This window comes from Eptatretus burgeri, chromosome 5 (assembly GCF_056783735.1).
Source record: "Eptatretus burgeri isolate ZD-2024b chromosome 5, Ebu_testis_v1, whole genome shotgun sequence".
Taxonomy (NCBI): domain Eukaryota; kingdom Metazoa; phylum Chordata; class Myxini; order Myxiniformes; family Myxinidae; genus Eptatretus; species Eptatretus burgeri.
The window spans coordinates 4,474,847-4,493,428 of record NC_140965.1 but is presented as its reverse complement, the minus strand read 5'-3'; the positions used below and the strand labels follow the sequence as shown (position 1 = coordinate 4,493,428).

The 18,582-nt window shown below is 45.2% G+C and overlaps 1 protein-coding gene across 2 annotated transcripts in view; it reads right to left on the bottom strand.

The window, feature by feature from the left end:
* The window catches only part of LOC147025740 (uncharacterized), a 94,105-nt gene that overhangs the window by 29,530 nt on the left and 45,993 nt on the right, over nt 1–18,582 (bottom strand). For both annotated transcript variants that reach the window (XM_085880454.1, XM_085880455.1), the window contains 4 exons: nt 15,103–15,216; nt 14,737–14,828; nt 14,506–14,599; nt 14,188–14,269 (listed from right to left, as the gene is read on the bottom strand). In XM_085880454.1, the coding sequence (XP_085736580.1) occupies nt 14,188–14,269; nt 14,506–14,599; nt 14,737–14,828; nt 15,103–15,216 (382 nt within the window). The remainder of the gene's footprint in view (nt 1–14,187; nt 14,270–14,505; nt 14,600–14,736; nt 14,829–15,102; nt 15,217–18,582) is intronic.

Below are 18,582 nucleotides of genomic sequence, written 5' to 3'. Positions count from 1 at the left end.
GCGACCTTAATGCCAATCGCTGATGATAGAGAGGAACATAACTGCAAGGAAGTAATGACGAAAACTGCGACTTCCCAGACAGATTTAAAGGACATCCTGCTGCAAAACCTTGACATGATAGTCTTTGTGGATGGCTCATCGACAAAAGCAGCAGACGGGTCATTACTATCAGGATATGCAGTGTGCTCTGAAAGTGACATATTGGAAAGTGATAAGCTACCTCGACATTATTCTGCACAACAGGCAGAACTGTGTGCGCCAATTACAGCATGCAATCTAGCCAAGGATAGAAGTATAACAATATAAGTAGATTCCCAATATGTGTATGGGGTGGCACACGATGTATCAGCACTTTGGAAAATAAGGGGGTCTATAACATTGCAAGGCATGATGCCTGGTGTTGGATTTGTGGTTAGGGTGGTGGCTTGGGATCATCAGGATCCTGAGTTTGAGCCCCGCTGGCCACTGAATTAACATCAGGGGGGTTGGCTCAGCCTGTCATCCTTCCGAGGTTGGCGAAATGAACACCAGTATACTGGTAATTATCCCTGCCTGTCGAAGGGGATTAAAGGGTTGGCGTCAGGATGGGCATTCGGCTGGAAAAAAAAAAAAAACAACACACATTGCCACAAGAAAGGGAACCATGATTGGAGCCTGCAAAAAGCTAACCCCTGCTCAGGGAAAGAGGCTTTAAAATGGTGTGATGATGATAACACCGAAAGGTACACCAGTCAAAAATGGTCAAGTGATAGCAGAACTGTTAGAAGCGATTCACTGACCGAAACAAATAGCGATAGTGAAATGCCAAGCACATACAAAACAAAGAGATATGGTCTCAAAAGGAAATGCTTTCGCTGATTTAGCAGCAAAACAAGCAGCAAAATCACAACAAATAGCAAATATGCTCGTCAAGGAGAAAAATGAGGAAGAGTCGCTGACAACTGACGACATTGCAGCACTACAGGAGGCAACTGAGGCAGGTGAAAGAGCCAAGTGGGAGAAAATAGGTTTCTGTTATAACACAGAAACAAAACTTTGGGTCTCAAAAGAAGGTAAGGTGGTTTCCCTGAAGGCGCTTTTACCATGGCTTGCTCGTTTGGCTCACGGAAGTGACCACACGAGCAAACGGGGGATGCAGAAGGAGGTGCTACGATCATGGCGCACACCAGGATTTGCAGCTGTGGCAGAAAATTTTTGTCGAAGCTGTATGTATTGTCAACACCATAATGTTGGTAAAGTGTTTAAACAACCAGAAGGAGCTCATCCTCTACCTTGGGGTCCTTTCGGCCATATTCAAATTGACTTTGTAACCATGCCAAAATACTGTACCGACTACTACATTTTGGTAGTAATCGATATGTTCACCAAATGGATTGAGGCATATCCATGCAGAACATGTGATGCAAGGACGGTGGCAAAGATTTTGCTCAAAGAGTACATTTGCAGGTATGGGATACCTTACAAAATATCCAGTGATAAAGGATCACATTTTACATCGGATATTACTAAGGAATGCTGCAGAGCTTTGCAAATCAAACAACGCTTCCACTGTCCATACCATCCCGAGTCAGCGGGGGCAAGTATAATGCCAGAATGGCATACTTAACCCTCTAGAGCCCATGAAATGTTCTGGGTGAACAAAAAAATAACCCCTGGTGCTCTAGAGGGATAAGAACAAACTTGCCAAAATATGTGATGAAACGGGTTTGAAATGGCCAGAGGCTATTCCTCTGGCACTGATGTCAATGAGGTCAACGGTAAACAGGCGCAGAGGATTGTTCCCACATGAAATATTGATGGGGAGACCGATGCGAGTCCCATTAACTGCTCCATTAACCCTGAAACAGATGGACATACACATGATGGATGAAACAATGATTAACTTTTGTGTTGCCTTCACAAAGGTTGTGAAAGAATTCCACTCGCAGGTTAAACAAACGCCACCAGATCCAGCTGCGGAGGAACAATACGGCATCCAGCCTGGCGACTGGGTGTACATGAAGGTGTTCAAACGAAAAAACGCACTGAAGGCACGTTGCACCGGACCCCACCAGGTATTATTGGTCACCAACACAGTTGTCAAGTGCGAAGGTAAGCAATCATGGACTCACGCATCTCACTGCAAAAGAGCATACAGGAAGTTGTAAAGAAGAGAAAGGAAATCTGCAAGTGGGAAGAACGTTACCAGGGGTTCATGACATGTGTAGCAATGCTTTTGATTAGCACATGCATAATTGTGATAATATGGACAATAACAGACAGAGAGGGCATTATGGGAATGCCATAGAGAGCAGAATGTTTGGTAGGTCAAGAGCAAGGGAAACAAAGAAAGGATTATGACTGGAAACAGGGCAGAAGAAGATAAGCAGAGACCAATTGCATGAGAAAGTTGTACATGGGGCAAACAGTTATTTGACCCTTCCATATAATTATGCACCCCATGTGAAACAGGATGGATGGAACGTAGACATTGTACGCCTGAAACGAGGCATAGCGTTACATGAAGGGATAACTGGACATCCACTGAACACCTTTTTGCAATATTTTTACAATATGCTAAAAGTATTAACAAGAGCAAGTGTTGGGTTTGCTCACAGCTCCCCCACTCATCAGAGCATGGACTGCCCCTCTCAGCAGTTCCATTTTCAGGGGAAGATATATGTGGGTACCTGGATCATAGACAGGCTAGCCCAGTCCTATCTAGAATAGAAGGGAAAGTAGGGGAAGAAAAGGCGAGAGTACAAGAGATAACAAGTAACTGGGAAAAGGGGGGATACAAATGTTCTGACTATTGGCACTGGTACTATCCTAAGTATCAGGTGAAACATAACTTTCTATATACAAGGGAAAGGGACGACGACACTCCCTGATATAGGACAGATTTTGCCTCACTATCTTAGGGGGAAGGATTGGAGAAATACCCACCACATTTTGAGGTGATAAGTAATGAGGTGATCAGTTTGCTTAGTAAGTAGAAAAGGAAATAGGCCTTACTTGGATAGCTCAACATGCCAATATTATGCCGAAGATGGGGAAGAAAAGGTAATCATTGGGGGATGAATTAGTGGAACAAGGATAAATATAAGCATACGAATAAATAATTTCATGGAACCACAGGCACTATTAAACGGTACATATTTCATATGTGGGCATAGGACATGTTCATGGTTACCAGCTGGGTGGACGGGATCTTGTTATTTAGGATATGTAATACCCAAAATTCGTATTCTTGACCAATCACCTTTCATGTCACAGAATAAACAAGAGAGATATATTTCAGAAACTGAACGATTTTTCATGATAGCCTTTACCTTTTATGGTGGTGTGAAAGCTGCTAAAGAAACCATTAACTTGGCAGCTTCTTTAGAGAAACTTGCGAATGAAATTGCTGAGAGTTTTACCAAAGTAAATGCTGAAATGGTTGCCATACGGACAGTAGCTATGCAGAATCGTATTGCCCTTGATGTCCTATTGGCTGCACAGGGAGGCATATGTGCAGTAATAGGGTCAGAATGTTGTACCTATATCCCCGATAACTCAGAAGAAATTGACGATCTCGCTGGGAAAATTAAAGTAGAAGGTGCCAAATATCATGATTATAATAATGGATGGAACTTCGGGTCATGGTTGGAAAAGATGTTTGGTGGATGGGGAGTATGGATACTCCACATATTGTTCGTTGGATTTATGATATTCGTAGCTATTGTTGTCATCATAGCGTGCATAAAAGTAATGATCGGTGTGTTTGTGAGAAAATTTGCCACAGTAACGATGGTAGCACATGAAGTTTACCTGGACCAACCATCTCTGAGCATCTATGGTAACCCTGAAGATTCTGAAGATCCAGAAAACCCAGAAAATGAAGAACCGAGTATAAAATAGAGTCAAGACACCGTGCAAGTGGAATATTATGGAAAATATGAAAGTACAGACACTCGTGCCTTTGGGACTGACAAAACCCCTTTTGAAATAATTCAACAATTGTTGCAAAAGAACCAAAAGCAGATTAAATGGATGATTATCATGAAGAGATGTGGAATCATAGAGATACCTTTAAAACTTTAGGGGAAAAAGAATTTGAGCGGCTTGTTCAAATTAAATCTGATTAGTATAATTGAAAAAGGCAATTGCCTATTGGATGTATATGTTCAGTGTGCACAGGGTTCTTTCCTTCCAAAATCGCCTGGGCACCCCAACTCTGTAGGCATGGGGAGGTGGTGGCCCCCCAGCGGTTACATCCACTTGTTAGGGTGTTAACCCACCACAAAGCACAAGTCTAGGTGACGCGGTGGAAACGAGCCTGTTGCTAGCCAAACACCAAATTTAGATTTTCAGTAGGTTTGTCCGTACAGACCAAACCCTTCGGTTGTTCTGTGTGAACAAAGCAGGGATCTGTGGAAACTGAATTATTAATTGAATCTATAATAATGTAAAAATGCAAAATTAACTTTGTTTAGTGCTTTTCAGAAATAATTTAATAAATATACATGCTGAGAATGCTCGTAAAGAGGAGAATATATGTATATCCATTTATTTGATTTAGTTGTAAACAACCTTATAAAACTTTATCTATCCAGTGACCATCTTAGTCAGCAGGGAAAAACATGACTCTCTCCTATCTTCTCCTCCCCATACCCCTTTCCGAGGCTGTAAACAAACTACAAAACAAACCAAAACCCCTCTATGTAGCAAATTTGAAGTCCACAAAGTTGGCTGATACCATGGTAAAACTGTATATGAGGTCCGTCTAAAAAGTAACAGGACTGAGCCTGCTGTGTGTTCCACTTACACAACTTGAATGAACAGGTTGCGTCATATATATATATATATATATATATATATATATATATATATATATATATATATATATATATATATATATATATATATATATATATATATATATATATATATATATATATATATATATATATTGTTACGGTTGAGGGGGGTATGCATTCAAAGGGTAATTAGGATGTTTAATTAGGTATGCCATGCTGTTAGAGTGTACCAGGATCTTGATGTAATAAGTAGCAATTCAGTGGTGATAAGTTGTCTAGTAAATGTCCATTTCTTCAAGGGGGAAATGATAATTGTCACGTAATTAGAAAGGGATACGGGATAGGGTAAGTGTGTCTGCGTAAACCCCTTTTAGTATTCCCTGGAGGCTTGCCGTGACGTCACAGGACAGTGCTGCGGATGGCTCCGCCCCGTGATCACGATTGGCGGAAGGCGACGGCGGAGGGCCAATAAACTGCTCGATTGGAAGTGACGAGGACTCGAGGATAAAAAGGCTCTGTTCGGGGAAAAGGTGAGGAGGAAGAAGATCGGTACAGAAAAACCGTTTTGGTGGAGGCTGTTGTGCTGGGAGCGTGCTGTTTGTTGGGCTGATTCGATCCTGGATTTGATCGTGTCTCGTGGCCTTGCTGTGCCTCGTGCCTCACGCCTCACCTAGGTTGGCTCTGGGGTTCTGCTGGCTCGGAGCACGGGGTCGAACGGCGGGCGGACCTGCCTCCCTCTCCTGCTCGCAACTTGGCGCCAGAACTGGCTCCCTGGCGGCTGTGAGCGGTCTTGGGCCGACACCAGGAGGTCGACAGCACCACGGTGTCTCCTGCCCCTGACGAGCGCAACGCCAGCTCGTCCGACGCCAATCCAGGGACTGTTGCGTTTACACCATGGGCCAGCCTGACCAGCTACGTTGTGTGTGTGTGTGTGTGTGTGTGTGTGTGTGTGTGTGTGTGTGTGTGTGTGTGTGTGTGTGTGTGTGTGTGTGTGTGTGTGTGTGTGTGTGTGTGTGTGTGTGTGTGTGTGTGTGTGTGTGTGTGTGTGTGTGTGCGTGTGTGTGTGTGTGTGTGTGTGTGTACCTGGCGCCTTGGAGGGTTTGAGATTTGTATATCCATTGGAACTGTTTGTGTTTTCCCCACGCCCGAACCCACACCACCATCCCGTGGAATCGCCCCGAATCCCTCTTCTTGCAGAGTCTTGTTATTTCTGGTTAGAGAAATAAACGTTATCAACTCAGTGAAAAGCGACTCGTGCCACCTTCCTCGTCCCGTTTGCGGAAGAGCGATTAGAACCGCCATCTTTGGGTTGTAAATAAATAAACCGCCTCCATCGTTTCGGCTCATTCTACGTTGGCGGGACTGTTCAAGTCCCGTGAACGTCACATTGGTGTCAGAAGTGGGATGTTGAAACCCCTCAAAATTATATTTGGTATCGGGAGAATATACCAAGATTAAAATCTCGCCACGAATTGGAATATAAAATTACTACAGAAAAGCGCGCGAGCGCGGGAAAATTTTGGCGGGATTTTTCAAATTAAAATTAATTGGCGGCAAACGGGACTTCTGCACCATGGCGGATGTGCAGATGTTTGAGGAGGAAGGCCACGTGTCTGGCAGCGAGTCGGGGGAAGAAGGGAGAGACGGGGGTAGGATTGGAACCTCCCCCATTCCGAGCGTGGACCGTGCTTCATCGCCCGTAACGGAGCCGGCAGCCCCGGAAACCGGCGCGATGACGATCTGGACAATGTTGGAACGTTTAATGAGTGCAATTACAGCACAGGGGGCAAAAATGACAGCACAGGGGGCACAAATGGCAGAAATGACGGCACAGGGGGCAGAAATGACAGATCAATTGGGGGTAATGGGGGCACAGTTGGGTGCAAGGATTGATTTAATGAGGGATGAATTGGGGGGAAAAGATGGAGAAAATGAAAACTGAGATGCAGGAGTGTGTGGATGTTAAATTGGGAGAAATACAAAGTAAATTCGAGGATAGATTGGAGGAAACAAAGGTAGAAATTACATTGGAGGGGGAAAATATACGGAAAAAATTGGTAGATAAAATTGATGCAACGAACATTCGGGTTGATAAAGTGGATGAAAGCCTGGAACGTCATCGTGCCTGTGTGGATGCTCGTATGCAGCTGCAAGTAGAAGAGTGGGGAGAGCTGAGGAAGCAAGGGATGAATTTGGCGGAGGAGGTAAAAGCATTGGAGGCTCGTTTGGACGAACAAGATAAAATTATGAGCCAAGATGAAGTCTTGGATAAAGGCCTGGTAGAGCCGTCTTTTCTAAGTAGAGTGTCCGGGTTGGTTGAGGAGCAGCTACAAACTCGCGACGGAGCCTTGGAGGAGGTTGTGCGGGCCCAGAAGATCCTGCGGGAAGAGGTGAATCGATCCATTCAACGTTTGGAACAGGAGGCAAAATTGACCCATGAGACCCTCACCACAAAACATCTTTGGCCACAGTGGGCTCCGAAATTGGATACGCAGCCACAAGGGTGTTTGATCCCTCGGCTGGATTCGGACAAGGGAGAAAATGAGAAGCGGGCCACCGTAAAAGTGATCCCCTGGTAAATTTTGACGGGTCAGGGAGCCTTGAAGCTTTTCTGACGCAATTTCAGTGTATTTCCCGACTAAACGGGTGGAATGAGCGGGAACGTACAGGGAATTTGGTGGCAACGTTGCGGGGACCAGCCGCAGATGTGTTAAACGTGATCGCAGAGGGGATGTTGACCAGCTCCCACATTTTTGAGGCGTTGAGCCGTCGGTTTGGGTTCGCAGCGAACTGTGATCTGGTGCGGGCCCAGCTCCAGCACCGCAGATTAAAGCCGGGTGAGACAGTGCAGGAGCTGGCACAGGACATTTACCAATCAGTCAGGATCGCGTATCGGGACCTTACAGTGGAGGCGTGGAACAGACTGGCACTAGAGAAATTTTTAGCTGCTCTTCCTGACCCTGAGGTCCGAGCGCTAGTGGAGCTACAGGATCCACCCACCGTTCACCGAGCGGCTGAGTGCGCAGCCAGGCTGGCCTCATGGAGGCGGCCGGGTCGGGTGCCAGAGAGGCCATCGGTGATGGTCCGACAGGCGGAGATTCAGGATCAAGGAGGGGGGCTGGGAGAAATTGGCATCACCCAAATGTTACAAGAAATTTGCCAGAAACTGTCAAGTTTGATAAGGGGTAATTCGGTAGTTGGTGCGCCAAAGCGGCGGGGTCCAGCCCAGCCAATAGAACAATTTGATTATGGCCGAGGGGGTCCGGAACCGGAAGAGACATTACACCGATACCCACGGGGGCCTTTTCTGGGGAGTTGTTTCCGGTGCGGGCGAAGAGGACACATGCAACGATATTGCCGGTACCCAGCGATGGAGAGACCCTCCAATAGACTTTCAAGCCCGGAGAGGATGAATCCTCCTGCTGAACCACCAGGTCTATCCGAGATGCCCTTACCTTGGTCGAGTCCGGAAATCACTGTTGGGGGTCGGGGAGACTAGATCGGGCTGAGCATATAGGGCCATGCTCGGCTGCTGAGATTTTGGCAAAGTGCCTCCTTTGGTGAAAAAAATGAATTGTGGGAAAATTGGCATGGGTTTGTAAGTTCTGCTGGGTTTTAGAGTGACAATAGGGACAGTGGGTAATTGGTAACAAAGCGGGCACAAGTGGCTGTCCAATGGCTGGTGCGTGGATCGGGTGAGGAAAAGTGCTGTGTGAGTTGTTTCAAGTTAAGAAGTGAAATGTATGGTGCACACGTTGATTTTTTATTGGACATGGTGTGGTAACAGGGAAGGTCATGGTCGGTGAAGTGTTAGAAATGCAGGTGTCACATGTAAGGCCAATGGGGTGGGGGAGTCATGTGGGTTTTGTGGGTGGGGATGATGTGCTTGTCCGCAGGGATTGCTGAAGCTCACGGTGAGCGGGAATTGCGACCCCCTTCAAGGAGATTCACCCCTGGTGGCTAATGGTGACAGTGTCTGGAGGCAACTGGGAGAGGGTCCGGTTGGGCGACCAAGGTGGGTAGGACCTTGGTGACCCAGGAAGGCCAGAGGAGCTAGTGAGACCCCTTCCAGTGTGTTGTACGGGGTTAGAGCTGATGGCTACCAGGGGGGTGGGAATCAAAGGGAGCGGGGCGGAGAAACGTCCGGGTTGGACTAAAGTTTACCTGTGGGCATGGTTGCACCTGAGATGCCCCCATCATCTTGTGGGAACCCACCCCACGGCCATGACGGGATTCAGCCTGCATCATTAAAATGGGGACCATGACCTAGAAATGTGATGATGACAATGGTGTGAGTGTTGTGAAGATGTGCGAGTCCCACTCGATCTCGCACAACTTGACATGTGCAGCAAGGGCATGATGTCCGCATAATTTTGGGGCAAGCAAATTTGAAAATTGGCTCCCCAGGTAACGCTGGGTCTATTAGCATCCACTGGGGGACACGGTCAAGTGTAAATATTCCGTGAATAGTGTCATTAAGGCTTAGAGTAGGAATGTAAAGTATAAGTGTTGTGTTTTTGTGGAACCTTTTGTTTCCCCTCCCCAGATCACTGGAAGAGTGTTGGGCAAGAGCGATGATCCAGAGGATGGAGTGCAACTTCGCTCAGTACTCTCATGTGATAAAATAAAAAAAAATAATAATAAAAAAAAATGAATGATTGTTTAGGCGAGGATAAGGCCGTAAGGGGGTAGTACATTAAGCAGGATAGGTAAGTTAGCTGCGACTCGCTACCCATTGCCCCTCCTACTTTATTTTGTTAGGTTAAATAGGTGTGAGTCAGTAAGTGTTAAGGCTGGTACGGTAGCGCCTGTGATATACCTTGCAGGAGCTGCGGTACCAGAGGAGGGGGCAGTGTTACGTTTGAGGGGGGGTATGCATTCAAAGGGTAATTAGGATGTTTAATTAGGTATGCCATGCTGTTCGAGTGTACCAGGATCTTGATGTAATAAGTAGCAATTCAGTGGTGATAAGTTGTCTAGTAAATGTCCATTTCTTCAAGGGGGAAATGATAATTGTCACGTAATTAGATAGGGATACGGGATAGGGTAAGTGTGTCTGCGTAAACCCCTTTTAGTATTCCCTGGAGGCTTGCCGTGACGTCACAGGACAGTGCTGCGGATGGCTCCGCCCCGTGATCACGATTGGCGGAAGGCGACGGCGGAGGGCCAATAAACGGCTCGATTGGAAGTGACGAGGACTCGAGGATAAAAAGGCTCTGTTCGGGGAAAAGGTGAGGAGGAAGAAGATCAGTACAGAAAAACCGTTTTGGTGGAGGCTGTTGTGCTGGGAGCGTGCTGTTTGTTGGGCTGATTCGATCCTGGATTTGATCGTGTCTCGTGCCTCACGCCTCACCTAGGTTGGCTCTGGGGTTCTGCTGGCTCGGAGCACGGGGTCAAACGGCGGGCGGACCTGCCTCCCTCTCCTGCTCGCAACTTGGCGCCAGAACTGGCTCCCTGGCGGCTGTGAGCGGTCTTGGGCCGACACCAGGAGGTCGACAGCACCACGGTGTCTCCTGCCCCTGACGAGCGCAACGCCAGCTCGTCCGACGCCAATCCAGGGACTGTTGCGTTTACACCACAGGCCAGCCTTACCACCAGGACCAGCTACGTTGTGTGTGTGTGTGTGTGTGTGTGTGTGTGTGTGTGTGTGTGTGTGTGTGTGCGTGCGTGCGTGCGTGCGTGCGTGCGTGCGTGCGTGCGTGCGTGCGTGCGTGCGTGCGTGCGTGCGTGCGTGCGTGCGGGTGTGTGTGTACCTGGCGCCTTAGAGCGTTTGAGATTTGTATATCCATTGTTTTCCTGTTTGTGTTTTCTGTTTGTGTTTTCACAAGGTTTGTGAAATTTTCTGTTCACAAGGTTTGTGAACTGTTTGTGTTTTCCCCACGCCCGAACCCACACCACCATCCCGTCGAATCGCCCCGGATCCCTCTTCTTGCAGAGTCTTGTTATTTCTGGTTAGAGAAATAAACGTTATCAACTCAGTGAAAAGCGACTCGTGCCACCTTCCTCGTCCCGTTTGCGGAAGAGCGATTAGAACCGCCATCTTTGGGTTGTAAATAAATAAACCGCCTCCATCGTTTCGGCTCATTCTACGTTAGCGGGACTGTTCAAGTCCTGTGAACGTCACAATATATATGATTGGTGATGGTTGACTGCATTCATTGGGTGATATTTTACAGGTTGTGCTTTACACGTTGTCTCGTCTGAGTTGTTGCGCTACGAGTCGTGAGCAGAGAGGCAATCTTAAGTCTCTTGCAAAGCTTGGCAAAACACCATCCGAATCCTTGGCAATGCTGGACAGCAAGTCTACGGGAAGAAACGATGTCACATACACATGCATTTGAATGGCACAAGAGGTTCAAAGAGGGACGGGAGGAGGTTGAAGACTATCCACGGTCTGGAAGACGTTCAACAAGCAGAACGGCGGAAAACATCGAGCGTGTGAAGCAGATTATGTGAACAGATCGTCGACTCATGGTCCAGATGATTGCTGAGGAACTTTCCATCAACAAGGACACCGTTTGGAGCATCATCACTGAAAATATCGAAATGCGCAAGGTGTGTGCAAAGATGGTCCCCAAGCTGTTGTCCGAGGACCAGAACAGCAAAGAGTCACTGTCTGTCAAGAAATTATTGAGCGCTTCGAGGACGATCCAGACCTGCTCGGGAGAGTCATGATTGGCAATGAATCGTGGATATTCGAATATGATCCTGAGACCAAACGGCAGAGTCGTCAGTGGAAAAGTCCGGCATCACCAAGACCAAAGAAAGCAAGGATGTCGAAGTCGAAGTCGAATGTCAATGTGATGCTCATCGCGTTTTTTGACATCAAGGGCATCGTCCACTTCGAGTTTCTACCACAGGGTCAAACAGTGAATCAATACGTGTACAAGGAGATCCTCCGGCACCTCATGAGATCAGTCCGGGATAAGAGGAAGGATCTGTGGGAGAACAACGCCTGGGTGCTCCACCATGACAACGCCCCTGCTCACACTGCCCTGAGCATCTGACAGTTTCTGGCGGAGAGGAACGTGCCAACCCTGGAGCAACCCCCGTATTCACCAGACTTGGCCCCTTGTGGTTTTTTTTCCTGTTCCCCAAGCTCAAGGGGGTGATCAAGGGGACCCGATTTCCTGATGTGGAGGCCATCAAAAGGGCCGTGATGATGGAGCTCCAGAGGATTCCAGAAGAAGCTTTCCGGGGTGCATCAAAGCATGGAAGAAGAGGATGGACAAGTGTGTGACACTGGAGGGAAACTATTTTGAAGGGGACAAGCTGTGATTTCAATATATTTTTGGGAAAAAATTTTCTGTGAAGTCAGTCCCGTTACTTTTTAGACAGACCTCGTATATGTACTCAATATTCAATGTAGTCTTAAGTCTTCAGCTTGCAACATCGTTGAGAGTTGAAGCCTTCCTTCTGTGCACAGGAGTGTCTTTTGTTTTCTTCAATAAATTACAGCTTGTTGGTTCACAAAAAAATATTTTCACGAAAAAAATAAGTGACCACTATATTCATTATTGTTGTGTGTCTGTCTGTCTGTCTGCCTGTCTCGAGCATTGCTCTGTGGGTTTTGATCCGATCCTGATGAAATTGTGGTGGGAGGTTTATATCATGATCGAGTTGTGTTTTCCTGAGAATGGGCGTGGTGCGCCCATTATGGGCGGAGTCACGCCCAAAAAACATGTGTTTTTAGGGGGTAGCCGATTTCAATTTGCATCTTCTCGTCGGGGGTTTGTTGAATCTGACAGGGGTTTCGGTATTTGGTTCGCCCAATGGCACCTGCATAGCCCCACGGAGCTCGATTTTTCATTTTCGTCCCAAGGTCAAGGTCACAAGGTCACAAAGTTAGAAAATTTCGAATTTTGACATAAAAATCCATCTTCTCCAAGGGATTTGTCAAATCTGGCAGAGGTTTCGGTATTTGGTAAGCCCAATGGCACCTGCATAGCCCCACGGAGCTCGATTTTTCATTTTCGTCCCAAGGTCAAGGTCACAAGATCACAAACTTAGAAAATTTCGAATTTTGACATAAAAAAATCATACGACCGCCCAAACTTTTGAGAGCTCGGATGACAATATTTTTTATGCATAATCTTGAGGTCATTCCCCACCTAAAGTTTTGAAACCATTTTGCTCTATCGAACACCTTGCCCGTGGCGCCCCCTTCAAGTTTGTTTTTATGCTGATTTAATCAAAGTATGGATAATCCGAGGAGTGCAAAATGCCATATAGCCTATATGACGTTATATTGTTCCTGGAATGTTCCAGAGGAAGTTTTGCATCAAAGGTCATAATCCTTGACCTTTGACCTTTAAAGGCCACAAAGGTCAAATTTTCAAAGTTGTGGGAATCGAACCGGGTTTTCAACCTTCTTCGACGAACTAACTCCATTAAGCTATAGCACGTATCCTGCTTCCTTATTTTAATGTCCACAACATTGTTTTGTGACCTTTAAAGGTTATGCAAAGGTCAAATTTTTTAAGTTGTTGAACGAAACCAGGTTTTCGACATTTTGCAGCTAATAACCTTTCACTCATACCACATCATGTTGATCATTTTTATAACTTGGTCAAAAATTATCACATTGTCTCATCCTTGACTTCTGAAACAATCTACATCGTCAAATACCGCTCGTGAACCATCGTGGTCTTCAGACTTGTATTGAATTATAGTTTCCTGTGACTAAAATTGTTCCTACAGAGGGATGGGACGGGTTACATGGGGTAAACAAGACGGATACTACAGGGACTTTCAGGAAGGAAAGCAGGGAACTGGAGGAGCGAAGTCAAGGTTTTTAACCAAGTTTTGGGGGCAAAATCTGAGGCAAATCACGGATGTGGTATCCATTTACAAATTGGAACGTAATTCAATCGCTCCCCCATGCACACAGGTGAAGAACAGGAATATGCAAAATGTATGATGCTCAAACGCCTGGTGTAGGTAATAATATTGCAATTATATTAGTCACAAGGAACCAGCCTAAAGCATTTATGAAGGAAAACACTCTAAGATTTGCCGAGAAGCTCGTATGTGCAATGTGGGCCCAATGAAGAATGAACAACTAGTCTTGCTGGTGAAGGCTAGTGTCGATCTGCGTAGGCAAATAGGTAGAATAGGGGATGGAATCAATAGGACATTGACTGAGGTATGCGAACCACCATGGGAAGCAAAAAGCTGACGTTTCAGGCATCAGCTTCTTCTTGCTTCCCATCGGTAGTCAACACACCTCAATCAGCGTCCTGTTGATTCCATCCAATGCAGTCACAAGTTGTGTTTATAGTTAAGGAATCGCACATTTTGCTAATCACAGCTCGTTGATGCACAAAAGCAGAATGTGGTCCTTACATAGAACCAAAGTTAATCCACATGTGCAAGGAAAAGCCCTTGCGATTAAAACCACACTTACCTCAATGAGATCCTGAGAAGATAATCTCTCTTTTACATCTTTGCTGAGGCATTTTTGAAGGAAGTCTTCAAATATGTTACTCCTAAACAAATAGAAACACAAGTCGAACTATTGACAAAACAATTCTAGTTCATACATAGCTGACTCGTAAAATAACTAGTTTAACACTCAGTTTACGGACTACGAAAGTAAAACAACTTGATAGCTAGTCAGCACATGTGTCAACATGACAACTAAACAATTTCCCAGCTGGTAAACAAGTTAAGGTTAGTTAACTAGCAAACCCTTGTAGATAAACCCAAGAAGGAATGCACGTACCAGGGTCCAGGTTTGAGGGTAGGTGCGGGGCTCTGGGCAATGTGGTACAGTGCAGCCATAGCATTCAGGTTGAACCAGGGAGGGCGCATTTCAGCTGCAGGGGAAAAGGTCAAATTTAGTTTAAAAAGTATGGATAACCATGAGGAACCCAATTGAGGAAAATTTGTACATGGAGTACTGAGTAGTGATGCCAAAAAAAGTACACTTTTCACATCGCACTGCTTTCATTACCAAGCTCAATGCACATGACGCCAAGCGACCAGATATCTGCGTGACAGTCGTAACAGCCCAGGTCCATGGCAAGCACAACCTCTGGAGCCATCCTGCAAAACAATTCGAAATGTCAAAACCATTTTGGAATGTGAAAGTGCTCAAAAATATCGCAGGACAACCAGTGCCATGTTGGAACAGTCTTACACCTGCTTGCTTACTCGCACACACTTGTTTACAATAAATAAACTCACAGACAAACCAATCTCTAACATTTCTCAAGGTCTTCCAAGAGGCTCAACAACAAGACAAATCTTTAAATACAGGCTTGAACACACCAAATGACACAGACACCTGGACTTTTGGAAAGTGGAGGTGCTTAAATACCAGTATGGAGTCCCAACAAAGGAGCGTGCAGGAGAAGTTAGAGAAACGGAGCCGAAGTCCGTCAGCTTGACCAGTCCCTCAGGCGATAGCATGATATTCGCTGCCTTCACATCCCTACATAGGCAGGCATGATGACATGATGCAGAAATATGCTGGCACGCATGCACATGCAAACTGCTTGATAAACATATACATACACTAGCGGGGTATGCTTACACATACTTACACATTGTGTAAGCGTATGAACCGTGCTTCCCCATTGTCTTGGATCGCTCAACTGCATTAGATTTTTCATTTACTCATTTATTTATATTTTCATTTACGGATGCTTTCCAACGGTTCCATGATTTTTTTTTTCCGGTGTATTGGCTTTGATGTCCATCGGCATGCAAAATTTCAGCTTTCCACGTTCTGGAAGGTACCGATCTTTAATATCAGTCAGTTAGTGAATCAGTGAGTCAGTCAGTGGTTAGAAAGAGCTTTATATATTACATACATTATACATTCAGTTTTTACAAAGCTATATATACAGTAATAGACACACACACACACACACACACACACACACACACACACACACACACACACACACACACACACACACACACACACACACACACACACGAGCCAAAGCATTATGACCACCTGCCTAATATGATATTGGTCCTCAGTGTGCCGCTAAAACAGCACCGGCCCACCGAGGCATGGACACTACATGACCCCTGAAGGTGTCCTGTGGTATCTGGCACCAAAACATTAGCATCAGATCCTTCAAGTCCTGTAAGTTGTGAGGTGGAGCTGCTGTGCATCAGACTTGTCGGTCGAGCACATCCCACAGATGTTCAATCGGATTGAGATCTGGAGAATTTGGAGGCCAAGGCAACACCGTGAACACTTCATCGTGTTCCTCAAACCATTCCCGAGCAATGTGTGCAGTGTGGCAGGGTGCATTATCCTGCTGAAAGAGGCCACTGCCATCAGGGAATACCATTGCCATGAAGGGGTGTACCTGGTCTGCAACGATGTTTGGGTAGGTGACATGTCAAATTGTTTGGGTAGGTGACGTCCATATGAATGGCTGGACCCAGGGTTTCCCAGCAGAACATTGGCCAGAGTATCACACTCCCTCCACTGGCTTGCAGTCTTGCAGTACCATCACTTCCCCAGGTAAACGGCGCACACAGCCATCCATGTGATCTCAAAGAAAACGGGACTCATCGGACCAGGCGACCTTCTTCCACTGCTCCAAGGTCCAGCTCCGACGCTCGCGTGCCCATTGTAGGCACTTTCAACAGTGGACAGGGGCCATCATGGGCACTCTGACCGGTGTGCGGCTTCGCAGCCCCATACGCAGCAGGGTGCGATGCACTGTGGATTGTGACACATTCCTCCTGTGACCACCATTAAAATTTTCTGTGACTTGTGCCACAGTAGACCTTCTGTCGGTTTGGACCAGACGGGATAGCCTTCGTTGCCCTCGCACATCGATGAGCCTTGGACGCCCAACACCCTGTCGCCGGTTTGGGGTTTGCCCCTCCTCGGACCACTATCGGTAGGTACTCACCACTGTTGACCAGGAGCACCCCACAAGCCTTGCGTTTTGAAAAAAAAATTGGAAAAAAGTTTTTCCTTTTTTAACTTAAATCTTCAACTTCAATTGCTTTTCAAAACTGTAATCACGGATATTACAACTTGATTTGCAAAATAAATGTTTGAATTCTCCTTGGTGTAAATAATGACAACACAGCAACTCACGTACTTATCTTCAGGTGAAAAAAGGCTGTCTCTCTCACGACGTGTGGTGAGGTGGTTTGAATTGCACAGTGGGAGTTGTTTTGAACTATGTGGAGGTGAGGTGTTCTTTATAACATGGCAATTACATGGTGGTAAGGTGTTTTTAATAACATGGTGGTGAGGTGTCATAAATTATATGGTAGTATTTGTCCCAATGCAGCATCGTGTGGTGAGGAGAGCGTAGCGAGGGGATCCACGCTAGTGTGTGTGTGTGTGTGTGTGTGTGTGTGTGTGTGTGTGTGTGTGTGTGTGTGTGTGTGTGTGTGATATATATATACACATATATATATACATATATATATATATATATATATATATATATATATGTATATATATATACATACATATATATATACATATACATATATATATACATATATATATATATATATATATATATATATATATATATATATATCCATCCATTGGGGACCATACTCTGTGCAGAGCGTTGGTGCTGCCTAACCAGTCTCCTTGGCTATTGGGCACAATCCTGGATGGGTCACCACTCCGACACAGGATACTTGCAAGCCTGCACTCATTTTGCCGACCTCGGAAGGATGACAGGCAGGGGTCAACCCCACCTGGTAATAATTCAACAACCGAGTGGGATTTGAACTCAGGATCCTCGATCCCAAACCCACCACCCTCACCATTAAGCCAACACCAGGCATAATATATATATATATATATATATATATATATATATATATATATATATATATATATATATATATATATATATATATATATATATATATATATATATATATATATATCTCAATTCACATCTGCATGTCACAAGATGTCTATTAATCACATACTCTTTGAACATCAGTTGCATGCTAGTGATCTGTACATCTATTAATTATGTACAATTGGAATGTACCTTTTAAACCTATCGATCCTTGAGACTGCTGAGACCTCTTAAGACCTTTGAAGACCCTTCAATACACCCAAGACTGTTTAGACCCAAAGAGGCCATAAGACCCTTTATACCCATAAGAGCCTTAAGACTCTTTCAACCCCAAAGATCCTTAAGACCCCCAAGACCAACAAGCTAACGTGCTTCGTGTATCACCTGTGCTTTATCTTTTGAATAAACACATGTTTGGACAACACCCATCTGTAGGTTGGACATCGATTGATCCAAGAACCTTGGGTTTTCATCAAATTCTTCAAAAGACGTTTAGACAATTTCACAAGCATAGAGCAAGAGAGTAAAGCCATTTATAGATAGCATGTGGAAAATTCAGAATGACCCTTTGCATATGCATGCCATAACCTTCCCACATGTACATAGGCACCCTTGTAGCCATATGACGCGTTTACAATCACGCTGCACAGGTCGTGTAGTCATGGAGCACGAAAAGATGAAACAAATGAATTCATAAAGATGCATGTTTATTGACAATCATGCAATTTCATTGTGTGGTAGTGGAGGAGGGTTGGGCTAAGTTACCTTTTTCTTTGCATGATTAAAAAAACAAGGACAAATGTGTCCAAGAGCAGCGTCCTAAAGGTTTTGTCGACTAAAAAAAAAATTAAAAAAAAAAATTTAAGAAAAAAATAAAATAAAATAAAATAAAACAACTTCCGATATTTCATCACGTGCCTTGATTAAGCAAATAGCGAAACCCGTCATAATGTATTTACGATATAAATAATGTATTTACGAAATTACAA